This window comes from Neopelma chrysocephalum, unplaced genomic scaffold (assembly GCF_003984885.1).
Source record: "Neopelma chrysocephalum unplaced genomic scaffold, ASM398488v2 Primary Assembly neopelma1_138, whole genome shotgun sequence".
In the NCBI taxonomy this organism is placed as follows: domain Eukaryota; kingdom Metazoa; phylum Chordata; class Aves; order Passeriformes; family Pipridae; genus Neopelma; species Neopelma chrysocephalum.
Window position 1 is genome coordinate 1,939,928 of NW_020897800.1, and position 22,694 is coordinate 1,962,621.

General features: G+C 53.2%; 2 protein-coding genes across 2 annotated transcripts; both read right to left on the bottom strand.

The window, feature by feature from the left end:
* Nucleotides 1-1,876: 1,876 nt before the first annotated feature.
* On the bottom strand, nucleotides 1,877-8,939 carry COLCA2 (colorectal cancer associated 2). Its single transcript, XM_027699236.1, has 6 exons — nucleotides 8,936-8,939; nucleotides 8,508-8,589; nucleotides 5,891-6,167; nucleotides 4,385-4,442; nucleotides 2,718-2,941; nucleotides 1,877-2,008 (listed from the first exon to the last, which is right to left on the bottom strand). Exons 1-6 carry the CDS (start codon nucleotides 8,937-8,939, stop codon nucleotides 1,880-1,882), a joined length of 774 nt encoding a protein of 257 aa, XP_027555037.1. The 3' UTR covers nucleotides 1,877-1,879.
* Nucleotides 8,940-11,403: 2,464 nt separating this feature from the next.
* On the bottom strand, nucleotides 11,404-19,877 carry CUNH11orf53 (chromosome unknown C11orf53 homolog). The gene is made up of 5 exons (XM_027699237.1): nucleotides 19,868-19,877; nucleotides 17,380-17,489; nucleotides 13,547-13,589; nucleotides 12,550-12,845; nucleotides 11,404-11,787 (listed from the first exon to the last, which is right to left on the bottom strand). Exons 1-5 carry the CDS (start codon nucleotides 19,875-19,877, stop codon nucleotides 11,404-11,406), a joined length of 843 nt encoding a protein of 280 aa, XP_027555038.1.
* Between the last annotated feature and the right edge of the window lie 2,817 nt (nucleotides 19,878-22,694).

Here is a 22,694-nt window from a genome sequence, read left to right on the forward strand (position 1 = left end):
AGGAAGAGGCTGCAGGGGATGGAGGGCAGTGACACTTAATTAATGGAAGCTGTTAGAGCCTGGAGACCTTGGTGCACAGAAACATTTTGCTGAAAATATCTTTGTCCCAGTGGAGTAGTTGGTAATTTCAGAGCAGCTGAGGCTACTAGATGTGGAGGTGAAAGATATCTTGTTAGCCTCTAGCCCTTGATTTCCTTGCTGGAGCTGTTGTGTAGATTTAGGATGCTCCCACCCTTGCTGTGAGATGTCTTAACGTGAGCCCTCCTCGAGTGCTTAGTTACCATTTCACGTGCCCTCTGCTCTCCAGAGCATCCCCTTGGCTCTGTCAAGCTCAGGCCAATGTTGCCAGCCCGTGGGGAGGATGTGGTCACCCCATTTCCTCCAGAAGCCTCAGGAATCTTGCCCCAGCCTTATCTCCTTCTGGCTCTTTCACGTTGCTGATGAGGGGCTTTGACTGTGGCTCAAGGTGCTCCTGCTCCTCGAGGAGCTGGCACTGAGTAAGGCTTGGAGCAGGCTGGGGCAGGAGTGTGGCCCTCCACTGTCCCAAAATAACACCCAGGGGCTGCAGCACCCACCAGCACTGCTAAAATGACACCTAACAGGGTGTCTCTGCATGGGGGTGATCACACCTCGAACCGCTGCAGAGATACAGCTGTTTGTAAGTGTTCTGTGACCTCATGAATGTATCACTTTGGCAACCCCTGAGATCAATCAGGTAACGGCAGGGGAGAAGGGGAGATGTTATTTGAAGTTGTCAAAATATTTTAAAGCATGTTTTGGAGAGAAAACTACCACCTTGCCTAAGGTAAAGGGACTGGAAAGCTTTTCAGTGAAGTGCAGAAGTGTCTGGAGGAGGTGAGCACACAGCCAGACAAATTATGGCTTTGTCTTCACAGGTGATTAGTTTTTTTCATTTTTGTTGGATTTAATGTGGAAAGATGCTTCTTTCTTTCCAGTCTGGGTGCTCAGCTGAGAAACTGGTGTCTTGGCAATCTGCCTCCCCCAGTGCTATTAAAAGGAGACGAGACAGAGTCTTAAAAAGGTCTGGGTTTATGCAAGAAACAGGAAATACTCAGGTGTAACTTTCCCATTATCTACTTTTAAAAAAAAATCATTTAGCTTCTGTTCAGTTGATTCTGCTGAAAGGTGCAGAAAAAAAATGTTATCAACAGCCCCAACTCCACAAAGGGCTGCCAAACTACCTCAGCCTCTCACTTCTCCCAGGGAAGCTGCAGCCAAAGAAGTTTGGCAGCGGATTCCACCTCTTTGCAGCTCTGAGGGGCCCTGGGCTTGGGTGGAAAACAGCAGTTTTCTGCCAGAACCACTAGGGAAACATCATCAGGGCAGCCTGAGCAGAGGCAGCAGGTGAGGAGCTGCAGATCCAGCTCACAACTCTGGGTTACACACAGACCTCTTATCTGCTGGAAAGGTTAAAGTGAGACCTTTCCTGTCACTGAGTCATTGCTCCTCCTGCAGCTCCTCAAAACCTTTTTTGTGAGGGCAGGGGCAGCGCCCTGGGTCACCAGCACGAGAGAAAAGCACTGACATCCAGCACGTGAGGAATGAAGAGGCTTCAGCAGGTGCACAAAATCATTTATTTGTATCAAAAAGAGCCGGTGTGACGATGTGTGGGATAAGGCAGCTTTGGATCTCTTTAAAAAACAACAACATCAACAAAAACAGACAGGAGGGGGGGAAAAAAAAACATCAGACCACCACCACAACAACATCAAGGAGGATTAATGTAGTGACAGCACGGTGTACAAAAACGTGTGAGTAGTGAAAACAACCCGGGCTGTGTTGGGCAGCACAGCTTTGCATAGTTCATGGGCAATTAACCTGCCCTGGGGGGAGTGGGTGTGCAAAACCACAGCCCCCATTAGCTGTAGCAGATGTCCCAGCTCCTGTCTCTCCTGAAGAAGTCCTCGGCCACGGCCAGGGGGGGCAGGTAGTCCAGGCAGTCCGTGCTGGGGCAGGGGAAGCACTGGGGGACCCTGCTGTCCCAGGGCTGGGAGCCACAGGCTGTGCAGCAGCAGGCAGGGCTGGGGTAGGGGCAGGGGGCAAGGCAGGACCACTCCTCCCCGGGGCAGCTGTAGGTCCTGGTGTCCAGAGCAGGGGGAGGGCTGGGGGTCAGCGGGGTCAGAGGAGAGAGCTGGGCAGGGGAGCAGCTGTAGTTCAGCGGGCTGGGCAGGTCAGCTGAGCTGGGAGGGCTGGCAGCCTGGAGGGGGAGGGAGAGAGAGGAAAAAAAAAAAAACAGGAGAAAGGAAAAAAAGGACATTTCAGGGCGTTCGTCGGGGGAATTGTGGGGTGTTTGGGAAATGTGGGTGTTTGGGAAATGTGGAGAGCAGGCAGGATTTTCATGCTGGTGCCTTTCTCAGGGGGGTCTGGCTACCCAGGGAGGTGGTTTGGTCCCTGGGGGTCTAAACCCAAGGGACAGTTCCTGTGGCATCAGTGTTTATAGGGAGTTTCTCTGTGAGTTAGACAGGTACTAGCAGGAACTTTGCTACAGCACCTGCAGAGGGAACATCCCCTGTTCTGCAGCCTCTCTCTTGGTTTGGCTGGGCCTCCCTGTCCTCTGGGAAACCCTTCAGAGCCCACCCAAGCAGCCTGTGTCACTGCATCCCCCAAAAGCAGCCACATTCCCAAACTGGGTGGCTGCTGCTCTGCCCCAGGACGTGACTCCCTTCCCCACTTCCCCCTGGGAACACAAAGCTTACCAGGCCCTGGTTAAAGCAGAGAGGGACGGGCTGGAAGGTGTCTGGGGTGTAGTGTGATGGCTGGAAAGCGCTGCAGGCTGGCTCCGAGGGTGCATCCGACTGCAGACAGGAATCTATCAGCTGCTCCAAGTAGCTGGGGCTTTCCTCACAGGAGAGGCAGTTGGAAAACTGCCAGGACGGGCAGCAGTTGGGAACAGAAGAGATGGGCTCTGCATCAAAAGGGGCTGGGAGAGAAGGGAGAGCAGACAGGAGCAGGTTATTCAGTGTCACACAGGGCGGGTTTTGCCCCAGGCCAGGTTTCAGTGCTCTCATGTGTTCACCAGCCCTGTGGATTCAGACAAAGGAAAAGGTCCTGCGAGTTCAGGGTGGATTTTCTAGGGAAGCAGAAACCAGGAGGAAGATGATTAAAACATGTGAGTAACTCGGGGAACTTCAGTCCCCTTGGAAAGAAGCTCTTTAAATACTGCTGGAAACTCTTCTGGCCCCAGGCATTTTGGACTGGGATCCAGATGGAAACTCCCTCAGATTCTTGACCCTCCAGCCTTCCTACAAGTGTTTACAGAGCCAGAATCTTGCCATGCAGTGATTTATGCTCCACAGCCTGGCACAGGGCTTGTCCCTGTGCCTCACCCATCTCCAGCCACGGGGCAGCTGCATCTGCAGGAAGAAGGGGGTCACAGGAGAGTAATTTGCTCTTTTATCCCCCCAAACAGCCAGACAGGGGACGAAGTTCTGAGCAGACCAAATGCAGCAGCTCAGGGATAACGTGGCCCTGCCTCCACACAGTGTTCCTGGCCAAAGGGCGAGTTCCTGGAAAGCTCTCAGCAGATCTGGCTTTTCAGCATTATTGTCCTTTCATCCTGTGTTTAAACATGGTTAAAAGCAGAGCCCTGTCCACGTGAAGGGCACAGGGCTGAGGGCAGTGGACCTGCACAGGCAGGTCCAAGGTGGCAGCGTTTGGCTGGATGTGGGGAGGAAGTGGGAAGCACCCAAAATACATAAACTGGTGGAGACTTTCCAGCCTGAAAAAGCTTTGGTATGTCTCACGTTTCCTTATTAACATAAGCAAATTGATTCCCAACTATGAATGGTTCAATAATTCCCTTGTCCATGCAATGTGCCTGGACAACCTTTTCGATCTCTGGGCTTTGGCTGAGGAATAATTGAAGGATCTGTGAGCCCAAAGTGCTGTTCCCCCACCCCTCTCCCCTTTCCTTGGATATTCACAGGCAGGAGGAGGAAACTCTTTGTGTTTTTGAGAACCTGACACTCCTCTCACTCCTCTGGATGCTGCCAGGAGAGAGAGAACAGAGCAGGAGTCAGCCAAGTGCTCCAGGGCAACCTGACCTTCTGTGTCCAGTCAAACCCAGAGAGCAGAACCTGGGGAAGGTGATGCCAGCAGTGTTATTCCCTGGGGGATGTGCATCCCTTCCCGAAGGGGATCTTGGTCCTTGCTGTGGGAAAAACAACCTGCAGAGAAGAGAGCATGTGAGAGTGCTCCCGAGGGGGTGAATGTGCTCCTGGTCTGCATTCCATGGGCTCCTGGCAGGTGCTGATTGGCTGCACTGCAGGTGGTGCCTGACTCAGCCAAGGGCTGGGAACGCTCCGGGCTGTGGGAAAACTGGGAAGGGAGTGGGATGGGACACGTGCACGGGCTTTGTACCAACCTGGGTGAGGCGGAGACACGGACTCTGAGAACTGGATGCTGCTGCTGCCCCAAGAAACCTGGGCAAAGAGAGAGGAAGGGAAGGACACAGGGGAGAGCAAGGTAAGTCTGGATTTCGGTGTAACCTATTTATGTAAACCTTATTTCCCTCGTTTCCACTTGGGAAACTTCCCTGGCACTGACAGAGCATTAGATTGATGTGCATAACATGATTTTTCCTGTAGCAACGTGGGAGAAGCACAACCCCAGGCTGGTGTAAAGCTCTGGAACCAGCCCCTGTGCTGGTGTAAAGCCCTGGAACCAGCCCCTGTGCTGGTGTGATCTTTCTGCTCCATTTCTGACTCCACAAAGGTTTGCTTTGAAAACTGATGTGTTTTAAAACGAATGCCTTTGAAACGAATGTGTGTTAATTTCCAGGACCGTGAATTCCACAGTGGAAGGATCCCAAAGAATTCCTAGGGGTGAATATCACTGAGAATGAGTAATTAACTAATGACAACTGCAGGTGTCCCTGTGGTTGGGCATCAGAGTGGATTGCTGTGCTCGGTGCTGCTGTGGTTGGAGAGCCAGCTCTGGCACTGCTCCCCACTCCAACACAGCTCTGAACTCTGTGAAAACGGACAGCCTCGTTTTTTAAGGATATTGGAAGCTGAAGTGGACAGATCACCCGTTTCTAGGACCTGCTGGAAGCGAGAAATCCACCCCAAAAGCAACGGGAGTTTTGATGCTTGTTTGGGACCAGGATTTCACTCTGCAAATACAAATACTGCTGTCGTTTTGGGGGTTTTTTTTTCCTCTCAGTTTTAACTCATACAGGCTTCCACTTCATTTCCTTTATTCCACATGCTCTTGAGTCAGCAGCTCATTTCCCTGGCAACAACTTCCCAGCACACCCCGTGCATTGAATTCCTGAGGTAGTGGCTGTTCTGGGCTGGGAGTGACCTGCAGGACCGACCACCCCTCTCCTCTCTGGCGACATGTGCAACCAGGCAAACCTCTGGGGTTTTCCTCTCCTGCACACACCTCGTGCAGCTCACCGAGGTAACCCCCTGCTCTGCCCCTGCTCACTCTTTCCTGTGTGGGCTCCGCAGGTGAGGTGTAAACCGGCGGTGGGAAGTGAAAACCGGTTCGGCTCAGCCCTTTGTGATGCAGAGGGGAGGAGTGACCCAGCATTTCCAGAGCCCGGCAGTTCCCTGCGCTGCTCCCCCTGTGCCTGTGCCCGAGCAGCTTTTTGTGCACTCGGCTGCAGCGAGGCACAGCCACTGAGATCTGAACCCTTCCGGAGCCTGGGGTGCCACGAACCAGGAAGAAATCACGATTTACCAGCCTCTTTGTGCAAATCCCTGGAGCTAAAGGCTGGAAGAGTGAGTGAGAGAGAGTGTGAGCTCACACAGAACTCCATCCCCTCCTCTGGAAGGTGAGCCTTCCATCCCGGGCTGAGTGATGCTTCTGGACCAGCAGCCCTGCTCTCTCCCTGCACAGATTCTCACCCTGCACAAATTCTCACCCCTTTAGATCGCTGGCTGAATGTTTTTTCCCTGTTACACTCAGGCTTTGGTAGCCATTTGGGCCCAGAGATTACAGTCTTGGCAAAAAAAAAAAAAAAAAAAAAAAAGGAAAATAAACAGAGAAGAGACAAAGCAAACAACAAAATATTTTCACTCACTGCTGAACCAGTTGCTGCCTGTCGTGCTCTTCTCTGCTGCAGTAACTCCTTCACTGTAATCTTTACTCTGACACCTTGGTACACCTTGGGCTTTCCTGAAAGAGTTTGTGGAAAAACACTTTACAGGAAGGGAGAGCAAACTGCAAATCCAGCATGATTTCAGTGTAGAGTTACCATGATTAACTCTGGTTTAGTCCCTTGCAATCACAGTTTACAACCCTTTGGAATGCCTGTTATTCCAGCTTGTGGCAAGCAGACACTTATGGAAAAGTTGGAGTTGATAATATTTAGTAGCCACACATGTTTTATTCTTCTCTATCTCCTTCTTCCCCCTGCCCTCCCTCCAGCTTTCTTAATACTGAGCTCCATCTGCTGCTGCTGTTGAATTTATTTCAATTCCTAACATATTTGCCTCTCTCAGGACCTGAAAATAAATGTGGGAAACACTTCATCTGGCAGAGGAAGACCAGGAATAAAACAATGGGAATATGTGGGTGGTTATGCAGAGGGCTAAACAAAACACAAATAAAATGACTGCTTTCATGAATCACTTCTTTCAAAGCCTAGATTATCTCTTTACTTTGGCCATGTACAACTCCCATTGACTTCAAACAAGCATTTAGGATGTCTTTAATCCAGCTGAAAACAACCAGCAATCACCAGGCACTACCTGATGAGGGATTTTTAGCACAGGGAATGGCAAAGAAATTAGTTATCCTGAAAAATCACTTCCCCTTGCTGTATTCATGGTAAAATACTTAAAGCTGTGGTTTCTGTCCTAACTTTCTGCTGTTGTTTGAATCTGAATCACATGACAAAGGGGCAACAACCCCGGGCCATTCTCTACACCCAAAAAAAGCCAGAGCAGGCAGCAGACAGCCCTGAAGGAGCAGGAGCAGCCCTGAAGGAGCCCTTTAGCAGGGCTAAAGCTGGCAGTGCCTTCCAGTGCCACCTCTGGACAGGGAACAGTCACCAGCTGCACGGTGCCAGCGGATCCTGGCAGGAGGACAGGGCTGGATCTGCAGGTTCTGCCCCCACACCCAGGCAATCCCACGCTGTGGGCACTGTTCCCTCCTGCCACAGCCTCTCCCAGTGCCCAGGGATGCACGGGGTCCTGCCAGCCCTCCCAGTGCCCCTGTGGTGCTCGGGGTGGGGACAGGCTGTGACAGGCACACGGGTCCCTCTGGGGAGGTGACAGGCTGAGCTGGGACTGCCTCGGGGGCACTTTGCTGGGCTGTGCTCAGCTGGGGATTATTCATCTCATGGTTTTGATGTTTTGCTTCTATCCAACGAACAGCAGATGGGGAAGATGAGGGGAGGGAAGGGTTGAACTTTAGGAGAACACCCTCATTACCAGGCCTCCCTGCAGCCAGGGAGGGCTCTGAGGCAGCAGCTCTCCTGGCAGAGCATTATGCCCCCAGGATCTTGCTTTTCTGGCACCCTGAGGCACCTGCCTGCAGCTGAAGCACCCAGAACAGGGCTACCATGGGCAGCTCTGTGGCACTGGGCAGGCTGGGCATGGAAGGGGCAGGGAGATGGGCTGGGGGCCAAGGAGCAGGGTGGTGAGGGGGGGCTGGGGGTCAAGGGATCAGGGTGATGATTCTGAGGGGCAGGGAGAAGGGTGATGGGGCTGAGGGTCAAGGGGCAGGGTGGTGAGGGTGGGCACAGGGTGGTCAGGGCAGGGATGCAATCAGGAGCAGGGTGACAAGGACAGGCTGTGAGTCAGGGTGGGCTTGGGGTCGGGAGCAGGGTGGTGGAGTGGGCTGGGGGTCAGAGAACAGGGACATGGGGCTGGGAGCCAAGGGGCAGGGTGGTGAGGGTGGGCTGGAAGTCAGAGAACACGGTGGTGGTAGTGGGTTTGGGGTCAAGGGGCAGGGTGATGGGGCTCAGGGTCAGGGAGAAGGGTGATGAGGCTGGGGGTCACTGAACAGGGTGATGGGGCTGAGGATCAGGGAGAAGGGTGATAGGGCTGGGGGTCACAGAACGGGGTGATGGGGCTGGGCATGAAGGCGCCGGGTGGCGAGAGTGGGCACAGGGTGGTCGGGGCAGGTGAGGAATCGGGAGCAGGGTGACAAGGACAGGCTGGGAGCCGGGGCTGGGGTTCAGGAGCGCCGTGCCCAGGGCAGAGCGTGCGGGGAGGGCACACGGAGGTGCGGGTCCGCCTCTCCCGTCCCTCCGCGGGGATCGCGGCGGCAGCGCCGGCGATGGGCTCCCCCCGGCTCCCCCCCGACGGCTCTGCCCGCGGTCCCCGCCGTGCCCCGAGCCGGCCCCGCTGGCCCCCGCGCGGGCAGGAGCCGATCCTTCCCCTGCCTCCTCCCTCCCTCCTCCCCGCCCTCCCCGCTCCCTCCTGCCTTGGCACGGCGGCATCGCCTCGCTCGCGGAGTGACCCCGGCGAACCCCGAAACGGCCCCAAAACGGGGTGTCGGGGGACAGCGCGGGGGTGCAGAGCGGGGCTTACCGGACATCCTGGGCTGGAAGGGGCAGCACCTCGCCAGGTACCCGGTGCTGCAGCCGCGGTGGCCCCGGCCCCGGCCCCAGAGCTGGCCAAGGGGGCAAGAGGTGACAGGCTGGAAACCGGGGGGCGAAGGGACCTGCCTGCCCGGTGGCAGTGGCAGGTGGATCCCGACAATATTATTGTTTTATCCCTACGGGTATAAGTTTGAGTTTTTCTCTCCTAATGCCAAGTATTTAAAACCTCTAGAAACCAATGATTTGACAATCAATGATTGCGCGATACTTTCAATTTGAATATTCAAAGGCTCCACAAAATGGGCTATCTTTTTGTGAAACCGAGCACATCCCCATCTAGCAGAGGGTCTGGGGGAACAAAATTTGGCGGGGCCACCCTCCCCACCCTTTGCTTTTGGGAGATTTGCAGGGTTTTACCCATCTTTCCCAGAATGAAGCAGATGCCTCGAAACCTGCTCAGGTGTTTTCCCCTCAGATGCACAGGCTGGGCTCCAGCCCTCTCATATTTCATTTGCTACCTGCAGAGAGGACTCTGCCAGGGACTGGGTTGCTTTTTGCACGTTTTTTCACGTTTTAAGGCTAAATGCTGAGGGTTTGGGGCCAAAATGGCAGCGGGGCGGGCGGGGTGTGACAAAGAGGCTGCCCTGGGTACCCAGGTAGCTGAAGGTACCTGAACCCCACTTCTTGCCACAGCATTCCCTCCCCCTGCCCAGGTGCTGGGCTCACTTTGGAGTTTATTTGTGCTTTCCCCTAATTCAGACTCTTTCCTTTTGCTGCACAGGTTGGCCTCTCTCTCTCAGGTGCCTCAGCACTGGCCTGCCCTGGGAGCTGCACGTGGGGGGTTCAGTGTGTGTAGGATGACAGGCTTTGGGGATAAACTACACAACAATGACGTACTTGGAGTTTTGAGGCTGAGTTTAAGCTTTTCCCTGGGGACCACAGCCTCTGCAGTGCTCAGGGAATCTCTGGCTGAGGCAGAGAGCAGGCCAGGCTGTTAATGATCTACCAGCAGCTCAGCTTGGCTGCTGTCACAGCCCAGTCTTTGCTTTTCCTTTAAGCTGAACAAATACACTTGAGTTCTGAGGGGAGCGATCCCAGCAGGGAGCCCATTCTCCCTGACAGAGCCTTGTGCCTTAAGGAAACACCAGGCATCTGTGTTGGGGGTGTTCCTGCATGTCCTGGGTTTGGGAGCAGCTCCAGGCTCACAGAGAACCTGCCTTAGCTGGGAGCTGAAGGCCAGAGAGGGTCAAACACTTCCAAGACAGCTCAGAAACCTGTCCCTGCTTCTCTCCCTCAGAGCCTGATGTCCCTGTCCATGGAAACCCCTTGAGGAAGGAACAAGAGATGGTCACTGTGGCTCAGCGGGGCAGTGGGGTCAGCTGTGGTGTGGAACAAGACTCTGGGCTCGTGCAGGACTCAGGTTTGGGGGCACAAGGGCTGGATGTGGGGCAAGGAGACCTGCACACACCCTGAGAAGCTCTGGGGCTCCTGGACTTGCCCTGAACCACGGTCAGGGGAGCAGCTCTGGCTGAGCAGGTGCCACCCCAGGATGCTCCACACCTCTGCTCACGAGAGCCTGGGGTGCTCACAGACCAAACTGGGAGTAACTGGGTGGTGCCCACAGACCAAACTGGCAGTAACTGGGCTCACCTTGCCCTGTGGGTGTGGAGCAGCCCTGACTGAGCTTTCCCTGTGCCACCAGCAGAAAGGAGGGCACGACCAGTGGGGTGGGCAGAGGTGAGACTTGAGGCAGAGTGAGCCTCAAATTCAGAGGTTCAGACATTTCCAAGCGGGTCTGAGTGAGGCTGGAGAATTGGGATGCATCCAGAGGGACCCCAGCTCAGCCAGGATCAGGGCTGGGTGCTCCTGCCTGGCCATGGCCTCTGCCTGAGCAGGGGCTCCCCAGTCCTGGGGCAGCCTGGGCACTCTGGCAGACCCCCCTGTTTCCAGGGGCAGTGCTGGCCCATGTTCCCCACAGAGAGGTGCCCCCAGGCAGCATGGCATGGGGAGATGCTCTGAGCCCAATCCTGTGCCCCCAGTGCCATTTATGATCCCTGGAAGGTGCTGTGAAGGCTCCAAAAGCCTAATTATCCCCATGACTTGAGGAGAAAAGGCGAGGAGAGCTTTAAGGCATCTCATCACTGCCTATTCCAAGGTGTTGGAATGTTCCTGTTCATCCCCAGAGAGGCTTTTGGTGCTGCTGCTGTGGGTGCCAGGCTGGGGGCGAGATGGGGCACATGGGGTGGCCTCCTGCAGGGGCAAACCCGTCGGGATCTGCTGCATCTGTGAGGGTTCCACGGGGCTCCTGGGCGCGTTTGTGTGTGCAGAGCTACCTCTAGTGGCCACGGGGCCCGGACTGGCCCCGGGACTGGAAACCACTCCTGTTCCCGGTGACATCCCACCTGGATGCTGGGAGCAGCCTGCCCTCCTGGCCACGGACCCCAGGAGTGTGTGGATCTGGGGTGGGCAAGGAGGGGACAGCTCTGTGGCTCCTCGAGGGCACAGAAGATGTTGGGGAGGGTGTGTTTTGTGCACTGCAGGTGAGGCCAACCCCCTACAGAACCATTAAATCCTTAAGGCTGGAGAAGCCCCCCGGGAAGTCCCTGAGATCCGTGTGTGTAGGAAAGGCTCACAAGGTGCAGATATTTTTCAGGCTGTGGGTTTTACCTGTGGCACAGCAGGGCTGCGAGCAATGACTCTCACAAGGCACCAGAAGGCACCACTTGGTATTTCCAAGTGACTGTATTTCTACACAGAGCACAAAGCATCACACGTTGCAGCACCCTCTGTTTGAAGGTTTAGGAAAGAGCAGACAAATAATTAATTTGCTTCAATAACGGTCCATTTTCTGTTTGGTTTTTTTTTTCTCCAGCTCTTCTCTCCCGTCAATAAGTTCTCCGGCCTTCATAAGTCCCCCAGAGGGCACTGCCATCCTCTTTTGCCCAGGCAGGGTTATCCTGGAGGTGTGGGGTCTCCGAGGGCTGCTCTGGGCAGAGGTGGCTCATCCTGGAGGGCGGCTCGGTCCCTGTGAACGGTGGGAAGGTGTAGGGCGAGCTGGGGGAGCAGTGGGCATCTTCCAGAGGGTGCAGAGGGTAGGGCTGGGCTCCAGGGATGGCTGGGGTCCAACCCGAGCCCCGGAATGGGGAAACCCCTGCGGGTTCAGGCGGGGAGAGGCAGCTGGAGGCGGGAGGCAGCGCTTGCAGAGGGTCTGAGCACGCAGCGTCCGACTGGCCCAGGCTGTCGGGTGGGCTCTGCTCCCAGGGCTCTCTCTGCAGGGAAGCAGGGGGAGAAGGCAAGAAAGACTCTTAGGAATAAAAGCTTGTACTGGAGGTAATGGCGTTTCTATCCCCAAGGCCCAGCTGGGAACACTCAGAATCCCAGAATGTGCTGAGTTGGAAGGGACCCTCAAGGATCATCGAGTCCAACCCTCAGCCCTGCTCAGGCCCATCCCCAGGAGTCACACCCTGTGCCCCAGAGGATCATCCAAACACTTTTTGAGCTCTGGCAGCCTTGGGGCTGTGCTCACTGCCCTGGGGAGTCTGTTCCATGAGGGTTTCTGCTGCTCTGGAGCAGTGTTTGGTGTTAAAACTGTTGCACAGAAACATCCATCCTGTCCATAGGATGATACTTGAGAAGTATCAAGGCCTGGAATAGGATCCCAGTGGGACTGACCAGCCCTGATCCTACAGGGTCCAGGAGCTCTGCCCTGGGGGTGTGACAGGAGCTGGCTCCTGGGAAGCAGCAGGGATGGGGGATAGGCAACAGCCTGGAGCTGTCAAAGGATGTTTCTAGAAATTTTAAAGGAGCTTAATGCAGTAGTTGCTTTGGGGAGCAGGGAAGGTTGGTCTCCCACGGGGAGAGGGGAGAATTAGATGGGAACAAAGATAATAAACCTTCCCTGCAGACCTGCCCCATCTGCTGGGGGCTCTGTTGTGGATCAGCCACATCCTTCCCACGAGCCCCCCCGACTGAACCCCGGGGTTTAAATCGGGTGATCTTTTATTGGGTGACAGCACCACAGACTCACTCACTAGTAGGAAGTGTCCCGTGTCCCCGGGGAAGGATGGCAGCAGAGGGGGCACAGCAGAAGGGCTGAAGAAGGAGCTGGCAGCAGGAGCGAGGGGGGGAGCACGGTAATCCCCACACTGGTCGGTGAGATACGAGTCCAGGAGGGCTGGGTAGCCCTGAGAGGCAGAGGAATCACAGGAGAAGGGCTTGGAGCCCAGAGGGGACGAGTAGACATCACTGACAAACTGCTTGGTGCTGTGGAAATCCAGCTCAGCTGGGAAGGGTCTCCTGACTCCGTAGTAACCTGTGGGAGGGGAGCCTGTGGTGGGCAGAGAACAGGTGGGATAAAGGGAAGCTGTGACAGCAGCACCTGGGAGGAGCCACAGAGCCATGGACACCTCTGGGGGTGCAAACCAGAGCCCTTTTCTCTCCAGCATCACCCAGAGCAAGAGTCAATCCTGCCTTGAAACAGGAGTGTGAGCCCAAGTGCTTTTAGCACCCCAGCCTGCCCTGGTCCAGCTGGTGACCTCCATCTGTGGCCAACCAAATGTGTTCTGGAAAGCTTTAAATAGGAGGCCTCCTTTCAAACAGGGAGATTGAGGTCAGTTTTGTCAGCCTCTGCTTCTTCCTTGTTCTGCTGCAGCCCTTGGGGAGGAGGTTCCAGCCTCACTCCCCTTTCCCTGCCCAAGAGCTGAAGGGATGAAACAGGTCAGCTCCTGATTTTGTACTTTCTTTCCTCTGCTCCAGAGAAAACTGGAAGATGCAGAAAGAAAAGAAGGGATTCTGTGTGGCTCCTCTATCAAAAGAGGTGGGAACTGCTTTAATTATCTCTCTTTCCTCTCTTTGGGAATTTTACACGAGATTATTGCTGTTCCTGTTTTGACTCTTGTAATTACTTTCCTCCTGGGCTCTCTCTGAGGGGTGGCCCTGCTCCAGGGCTCCTTTGCTTATTCTCTGGAGGAGAACAGACAGGGCTGTGTCAACCACCCAACCTGCATGGAAGGAGGAGGAAAACCTCACCTGGCACTTGGACAAAGGCTGACTGTGGTGTGCTGCTGCTGCCCTGCAAAAAGACAGAGACAGGTTAAAAAATTGCCTTTCCAAAGTGAGGTGGCTCTTTGAACACGTGGTTTGGGAAGGTGTTGGCATAACTCAGGTGCACTGTTTGAGCCTTGGTGCTATGAAGGGTTTAACTACATGATTTCAAGCCTGGGGCCTCTGAGGCATTAGCAGATGTAGGCTAAGAAGAGATTGTGGAGGTCTTGTGCAGAGCTGATAACAGGAGAAGTATCAAGATAAATGGCTTCTCTCTGGTGCACTGCAGAGTCCTTTAATGCAGGCACAATGCTGAGCACTCATTTAGGTGCTGGCACAAAACAGGTCTCAATAAACTGGTATTTGAGCCCTTGACTGGTCAAAATGGGCAGATTCTGAGTCCTGGCTCAGCCCACCTGTGCTGCTTTGCCTGGCTCCTCCTCACAGCACAAGCAGGCTGTCTGTAAAGGCAGTTGTTTCTAATTCCCTCGTGGGTCCTAGAGCAATGCTGAACATAATAATAATCTCCTCTTGGTGCCCAGGGAAGGGAGAATTAGCCCTGAGTGACCCTGGTGCCTAATTCCTTACAAAGCACCTGCTGCTCTGGAGCAGAGCTCATACCTGGGGTTTCATTCAGTTCTCCAAACCCATCAAAGAGAAACACAGAGCCCTTGGCTGCATTTATTTCATCTGTCCCCTGGCCAGTGCTGGGGACGGGCTATTTTCAGTTTGCATAGTGCAAACAGGAGGTTCCTGCCGTAGCAGGCAACCAAATTTAGAGGTTTAAATTTGAATTAAAATTTGCCAGTGCTGGGACTTCCTTTTGCTGCTGAGGGAGGTTTTGCAGCTGCTCCCTGGTCAGTCATGAAAATGAGCTGTGAGCCAGCACAAGTCACACAGGCTCCAGAGGTGACAGGAGTGGGCAGGAAGGAGCCCCTTGGCTTGTGGGTGAAGAAGAGTGTTCATGCCCCAGGGTCAGGGCTGGCACCAGCCTCCAGCTGGGCCATTTTTGGCTGCAGAGCTCACTGAGGATCCCCTCTGGCTGTGCTCACTGCCCTGCAGGGCTGAAGCCTCCACATGCAAATCTGGCCTGGGCAGACACCCCTCTCTCAGCATCCACGTCACTTCGGGGGGAAAAGGTTGTGCGGGGGGGGGGAAGGTGGCACAGATCCTGCCTTAAAGGACAAAGGGCTGCAGTGGTGAGAGCTGGGATGGGACAGGAGGGTCCTTGGCACAGCTGCCAGCCTTTAGAATGGAGCATTCCCAGTTATCAGATCCTCTGATCACTGAAACCTCCTGACTGTGTGTCCCAGGCAGGATTTCAGTGCACACACCCACGGTGGGTGCTCACAGAGCTGCTTTAATTCAGCTGCAGGAGCCTCTGCTGCAGCTCTTCACCAGAGCAGGCACCACGTGCTTGCAGGGACCTGCATTTCATTCCCCTCCTCAGCTCCTTATCTGGCGATGAAAGGCTTGGCTTAATTGAAACCCATTAGTTCATTTCCTGCCTGCATTGCTTCCTCTCCGTGGGGCTGGATCCTCTGCAGCACTTCAGTGTGTCTGTCCAGCATCCCCTGGGCTCTCCCAGCACATTCAGCTGGTGATAAGCTGGGTCTCAGCCTGCCCTGCACATGGCCAGGCTGGAAACACTCCAGAGAGCTGGGTTGCTTCACTGCCTTGGGGGGCTAAATGGAAGGACCCAGGTCAAAACAGCTATCTGATCCTGCAAGGGGGATTTATGGTGCCCTCTTGGCAATGTTTTGGTTTCAGTGCATCTCCTCTCTGGTCCCAGTTTGTAGAACAGCAGCTGAAGTGATGAAAATTCATAATAGGAGCAAAGCTTAGTCTGGGCAGGGCACCCCGAGTGGTCTGTCCCAGGCACCTCCAATGGTCTGTCCCTGGCCTCTGGGTGCTGCTGGGTGCTCAACAGCACTGCCCTTTAAACCAGAGGATTGCAGTGCTTCACCTGTACACCCCCCTTTTCCACGGCTGAGGAAAGATGGGAATGCTCTTATCACACAGATAAGGTTCATACCTGTGCAGGGGAAAAGTGGGACCCTCCCTGAAGCCCAGGCCCAAGCCCTTCTGCCCTGCAGTTGGTGCAGAACCCCAGACTTTGTGTGGTTTTCATCACAGCGTGCCCTGCTCCTTGTGGGTCCCTTCCAACTCAGCATATTCTGTGATTTCCTCTCATTTGATGTGTGCAGGGCTTGGCTGACATGAAATTCTGGCTGTTGTGCTGCCTCAATAACCAGCCCAGCAGCTCATCTCTGCTAAGCTCTGACCTTCCCTCCTCCAGAGACCTCCCCTCGCCCCACAAAAGCCGAGTGATTATTTCTTTTGTTGGGATGGGGGAGCAAAGATCGTGCTCAGACAAAAGATGCAGCTGAATCCCACAGCATCGTAAACACACAAAGGGGGTGTTCAGTTATCTGCCTCTTGGTTTTATCCTGCCAGACAAACAGAGCTGCACTTACAGCTGCTCTTTTTTCACCATATCTTCGAGCAAATACGGATGTTTGCCCTGCACAATAATTTTTTGTCTCTCCTTGGGAATTAGCAGCGGGGGCTGATTTTGCATGAGATAACCACGCAACTGCTCAGCTCTGGAGGACAAAGCCAAGGGCAACAAAGCAAGGAGCAAGAATTTTACACTTCCTGAGCCTTCTTGTTGGAGTTGCTGCCTCAGAAAGGGAGCAGGTAAAGCATGATATCACCAACCAGGAGCTGTTTCCTCAGTGAGGGCAAACACAGCAGTTGCCTCCTGCTGCTCCACAAAGCATAATTCCTAAATATCTGCATGTCTTTCCCACTGACTGTCCGTGGCTCGGGGGTTCTTCTTCCTTTCTGCAGCACCTGAAGGCTGTGAGGGTCTCTGTGGCTGGATCTTGCTGTGTTTTTAACACCCAGTGCTGCTTTTCTGCACAGATTTAAGCCACGGAGAGAAAAACCCTTGCAAGTGTTTTATACTTGCAAGCCCCTTTGAGGTTTCTTCATTTTACTGAAGGCAAAAAGCCTGAGAGCACCAAAACTCCTAATATGTGTCTTCTGCTGCCAGTAATCTGGGTTTCTGCTCTCACTTTTTCCTTCCAGGGCTCAGTTTCAACAGCTTGGCTGCACCTCCTCATCTGCCAGTGTCCCACTTGCTCCCAGAAAATGGAACTGAGGAGCTGCTGCTCCTTGAAGGTGAGTCTTGGGAGCACCCAGGGAATAGCTGGTCGTGCCACTGGATGCCACGTGCTGGCACTGCAATGTTGCATTGCTTTGCTGGCTGGCAATTGAGGAAAAAAAACCCCAATGTAGTGGTACCAGAGCCTGGCCTGGGCTTCCTGTTGCCATAGAGCCACTTTAGGAAGAGATCATCTCCTCCAAGCTGCTGCTTGGCCTCCTGCCAGCCCATAACATCACTGCATCTCCCCTGGCACACTCTGGTGTGTGCCAGGGAGGAGCTGGAAGGAGCACAACCTTCGGGGAAGAACAGCTATTTTTGTGGCACTGACTGGTCCGAGTGTGGCTGGGGTGGAGGGAAAAAGGAATTCGACCTGGAAAGGTGTCACAGGCAGGATGTGACAGGAATAATGAGACATTTAGCATTACTGATACGCTTAAAATAGAAAGAAAAATACTTTTAGGCATTAGTTCACTGATGTAAAAAAAAATCAAGGAGCCATCAGGGATGTTTTGGGACGAGCAGTGGGGTTGCAAATGTTTTTGCTGCTCCCTGTCAATGCTGGAGGTGCCCTGAGCTCTACCAAAAGCAGAGGGTTGGATGGCATGTCTTTTTTGGGTTCAAAAAAGGTGGAGAGGGAGCGACTTACGCTGAAGTGGGAGCCACTGCTCTGCCTGGAGCGTTTCTCAGCAAGAAGATCCTTGACTGTGTGCTTCACCCTCACTCCCTGGTACACACGTTTGCCAAAATCTGTGGGGACTGAGGGGTTGAAATGAGGATTAGAGGGTTCAGGGGGAGCCCAGAGCAGCTGGAAGAGGTTGGTACAGAAGGAGCATGTTCATCACATCTCTACATCAAGGCAGGAAAGAAAAACTGCAATTATTAACACAAAAATCATCCCTTTGGAGCTCAGCAGTGAGAGCTGCTCATCTGCAGGGGAAGACTGAAGTGACCCAACCTGTGTTTCCACGTTGGGTCCACATGGTTTTCATGCAGGTCCCTCTCTGTCTGATGTGGCTGTCTCATGGTTTTTGGGTTCTGTTTTACTAAAGAGAGCTCCAGGGGGTCCCACATTTCCCCTTTGAGCCAGCAAATGTTTCTTTAACCCTTTGGTTTCAGCAGAGGTGCTGTGGTTTAACCCTTCTGGGGCTGCTGGCTCTCAGCACATCTCTCTGCCAGCTCTGATCCCGGGGTGGGAATCCCCTGGGATGGCTGGAGTGGCTCCTCTGAACACTCATGTGGGTCACAGAAGGAAAAAGGAGCTTTATCCCAGCAGGTGCTTGTGGGCTCTGCTTTATCCAGGTTACTCAGGAAGGCACAAGTGGGTGAAATGTCTCTGCCACGTCACCCAAAGAGGCTGGTGGTGGGTCTGGCTCCGTTTTTTGGCCCTGCTACAATACCAGGGACAGCTCTTTTATCCTGGCAGGCTGTGCCTGAACACAGAGCTCACACCTGTGGGGCCAGGGAGGGGTTTCCATGTTTGGATTTCATTGAAATCTTCTGGGGGGAAAAAAAAAAAAAAGCTTAACTTTGAAGTTAATCCCTTGGAAAACACACACAGCCACGTTCTCCTGAGGGAACACAAACTGCCACCCCACAGCTGATGTGTTTGATCTCTAAAATTTATCATTTGGCCCTTCTGCTTTGCAGGATGTGTCCTTTGGCCCCATTTATCCCTCTCATTCCCGTGGCATTGTATCCCCAGGTGCACAGACACGGGATGCACAGGGAGGGATCAGAAAGGAAGAGCAGAGGGTTTAAACAACACGGTGCTGGCTTGGGGTTACCCCAAATGTTGTCTGTTGGGCCACAGAAATTGCAATTTTGGAGCAATTACAGCTTGTTTTTGGTGTTTGAGTGCTAACCAGAGACTTCAGCCAAGACTGGGAATGAGGTGAACACACTCGAGGGGCAGTGCCCCAAAAACAGAGGTGGACACTGAGTCTCATATCAAACAGTGAGTGTCTGAAGTGGCCAGAAATGGATATAAATTCTTACAGCTGAGAGGAATCTGCCCACTGAGACTGGGTCTTTTTTTTCAGAGCCCAAGGAAGATTCTCCCTCCTGTTCTCCCTTTTTAGGGCTGTTTTACTGGCAGCAGTTGGGAGCACAGGTACCTGGTGTGCACTCAAAGCAGGTATAACTGACAGAAAAAGCTGCACCTTTTGCATCAGGAACTTCCCATTTTCCCCTGAGAGTTCCTTCAGAGACCAGAACATTGTGGTTTGATGGAAAAACCTGAGCTGCAGGGCAGAGCTCATCGAGCTCCAGCACAGTTTGATACCTGTGGCAACTCAGTCTTTGGCTGCATCCAGTTGAAAATCAGGCCTTGATCCAGCACAGAACCACTGGAGGATGAACTGAAGCCAGGGGCAGACTCATATTTAATTTTCATCATGGGGATACTGCTCAAAAAGCTGTGAGCAGCTTTTATTCTTTTATTCTGCAGCCTGACTTTCCAAACCCTCCAAGCTCTTTGCATTAACTGCCCCTGAGTCTGATGGGTCTCAGAAACAAGAGTCTGATGCTCTGCACTTCTGCAGATGTTTTCCTGGCATCTTTAGTGTGCTGAAAAGGCTTTACAAAAACACTTCCACACCTCTTTGTTTTTACACAGAAGTTCTCCGTTCATATGCTCAGTTATTTCTCTGCCCAAATTGTTTTAATTAAGCCACAAAATGGCTCCGTCCTTTAGCCTTGTTTATCAGTTTTCAGTCCAGCCTCACATAACTCAACCTGTTGCTTTCAGTGAATTATTCAGCAGCATCTGATGCTGAGCTATTAAAACTCCAGATAACTCTGCTACTGGCAGCATTGTGGAAGAAAATGCTAATTTAGGCCTGAGTTTCTATAATTTTCAGGCAAATTGAATCATATTTCACATCACTTTGATCTAACTGCCTTTTGAAAAACATTGCACTGTGGAGGAATATAAATTCAGCTTAGAGAAGGCAGAACATGCTAATTGATACCATTAAATTCTTGGGACATTAAAGATGCCACATGTTGATTTTAAGACAATTCTTTCTGATTATTTCTTTTTTTAAAATGAGCCCAAGAACAGCACAGCATGTTCTCTCCCTGGTAATTCCATGAGGATGCATCCTGTGGGAAGCCAAGGGTGCTGGAAAACTCACCTGTTTCCATTGTTGTTGCTGCAGCTGCCAAGTCCCAGCTCTTGGATCCTGCGGGATTTTGGAGCAGGGCTGTGTCTGTCATGAGCTTCCCAGGGCAGAGTGAAACCTGTGCTCATGTTCCCCTGGTAAACTTCCAGCTGAGAAAGCTGGAGGAAATAGGTTTTCTCCAATTCAGGGATGTCTCCACGATACCTCACTTGGGATTTGCTTAAATGCAAATCCCTGGATCTGTTTTTTCGCTCCCATTTGCATGGTCAGTGTGGATCCTTCCCAGAGAGGCTCCTTCCTGTCCGACCTGACATTTCATGGCTGAAAACCAAGGTTTGGGGACAGAAAAGCCTTGGTTTAAAGTGAAAGGGTGGCCAGTCCTGCAGGGGTGAGCCACCTCCTTACAGGTGAGGGATTTGGCTGGGAAAACAAGGCTTGGGACAAGAGGATCTTCTCTTGTTGGGTGTGAGACACCCCCGAGCTGTTGGAGACAAGCACAGACCTCGCTTGGGCAGTGGTTCTGTCCCTCTGGGACCCCCCAGTTTGTGCATTAAACTGTCTCTTTGGACACTGGGAACCCAGGAGGGCTTTGCCTGGAATCCACAGGCACCTGCAGGGAGAGGGATAACCTTCAGCCAGGGATAGATCGTTCATGGGAGTGGCAGAAGTGTCCACCAGCAAACCCTCATGTTCCTCAGGAGGGAGCCTGAGGAGGGGTCCCCTTTCTGAAGGGCTGGGTTTGTCCTCCAGGGAGGCACCAGGAGAGGGAACAGCAGCCAGGAAAGGACCTGTTTGACACTGCAGCTGGACCCAGATTTAAGGGAGTGTTGGCCAGAGCTGCCATAGCCACTCCTGCATGGGCAGCGAGGCTGTTTGTGTGGTGTCTGAACCACAGGGCAGAGTTAAGCCTTTAAACTCCTCTTTAATCACTGCAAGGGAGCATTTTCCCTGTCAGGAGGGCGAGGGCAGGCCATGCTGAGGCAGAGGATCTCTGGAGTGCTTTGTGCACAAGCCCAGAGGGCTGCTGTGCAGCACTTCTGCTCATCTTACAGGAGCAGGGCAAGGCTGGCGCCAGCATGTTCCTCCTAATTCAATATTCCTCCTTGTGGAGTCTGCTGCCAGCTCGTGGGGCCATTAGGAAAGATCCTTCCCTCCTTGTAATCCATGTGCTTCCCCCAGCATTGGCCTGGAGATTAATTTGGGTGGTCACGTGACCCGCCTTCCTGGGTTTTTTGTAAGTGTAATTACTCTTTTCCTTCAGAGGAAATAAAAAACACCAAGAGCAGCAGCTGGCAAAGGCTGTGTCTGTATCACTGAGGCAGAGCTGAAACAATATCCTGATTAATTCCCAAATATTCTTAACTTGCAGGAGTTAACTCGGGTGTTCTGCCTGCTCAGGGCCAAGAGGACACCACACAGCCATGGAATGTCATCCTGTGTAGAGCCTTTCACCACCCTCTTGTATAAACACAACTCTTATTTTGGCCCATCTACCCCTTTTCCACCCCTTCCTGGTGCCCACAGGTGCCCAGGATTTGGCAGGCAGGTCAGAGAATGGGCAGGAGGCTCCAGGTGGGGCAGGGGAGGGTGGGCAGATGTGAAGTGGCACAGAAAGGGGGGGGGTGTCTCTGCTTTGTCAGCAACGGGCTTTGTTTGCCACCTGCCTCCTGGAACACTGCCCAGGGAGTTTTGTCTCCTGGGGATGAATCTTCAGAGGATACACACATTAAATCCCAGCCCCATTCAGGCTTTGCAGTGTTTAGTCAGTCCAGGTGTTCTCTGTGCTGATTGCAAAGTAATTGCACTGAAAACAAACCAACCTCGCAGGAAACAAACAAACAGAGACGAAGCAAAAACTCAGCCAGCCCTTCTTTGAGGTGAGATCAACCTCTTACCTTGTGTTTTCATTTGAAAAAGCATCACACCCAGGTTTTCTTTATAATTTAATGGGTCTGGGCACGTGCTTCCCACTCACATCAAGGGCAGAGCCACTGTGTGGGACAGGAGTTACAGAAACCATTGTGCACAACATTCTTTGGGGCACATTTTATAAATCCCATTTGTTTTTATAAGACGTTTGCCAGTGCCAAAGCAAACTCTGAGGATTGTGCCTCCGTTCTGTGTCACAAGAAAAAGCCCAGCACAGCAGATGTAACAGTCAGTGTAGGTTTGTTTAATTCAAACTGTCATTTCAATCCATCTCCTCGCTGCTGAGTAAAGGGAATTTGTGGCATTATCTCATGGTAGGAGGTGCAGCACTGCCGTGGTTTGTGTCCAGCTCGGTGGGTTCTCAGTGCGAGGGCTCTTGTTTAGGCAAGGAAGCGTCCTGGAGGCACCAAAAATGAACTCAGAATGGTTTGGGTTGGAAGGGACCTTAAAGATCATCCAGTCTCACCCACCAGCCATGGACAGGGACACCTTCCATAGACCAGGTTGCTACAACCTGCCCTTGGACATTTCCAGGGATGGGGAAACTCGGGGCAACCGGTGCCACGAACTGAAACACAAGTTCCACCTCAACACGAGGAAGAACGTCTTCCCATGGAGGTGGCAGAGCACTGGAACAGCTGCCTAGGGAGAGCGTGGAGCCTCTGGAGACATCCCAACCCCACCGGGATGTGCTCCTGCGTCACCTGCTCCAGGTGACCCTGCCTGGGCAAGGGGGGGGGGGTTGACTGGATGATCTGCAGAGGTGCCCTCTGACCCCAGCTATTCAGTGATTCTGCGGAGAGCTGCCCTGGCTGCCGGGGTGCGGGTTTTCCCAACCCCAAACGGGAATTAATCCCGAGGCTGTTCGGAATCCTCCCTCTCCCTGGTGGGACCCAAAGCGCCCCGGAAC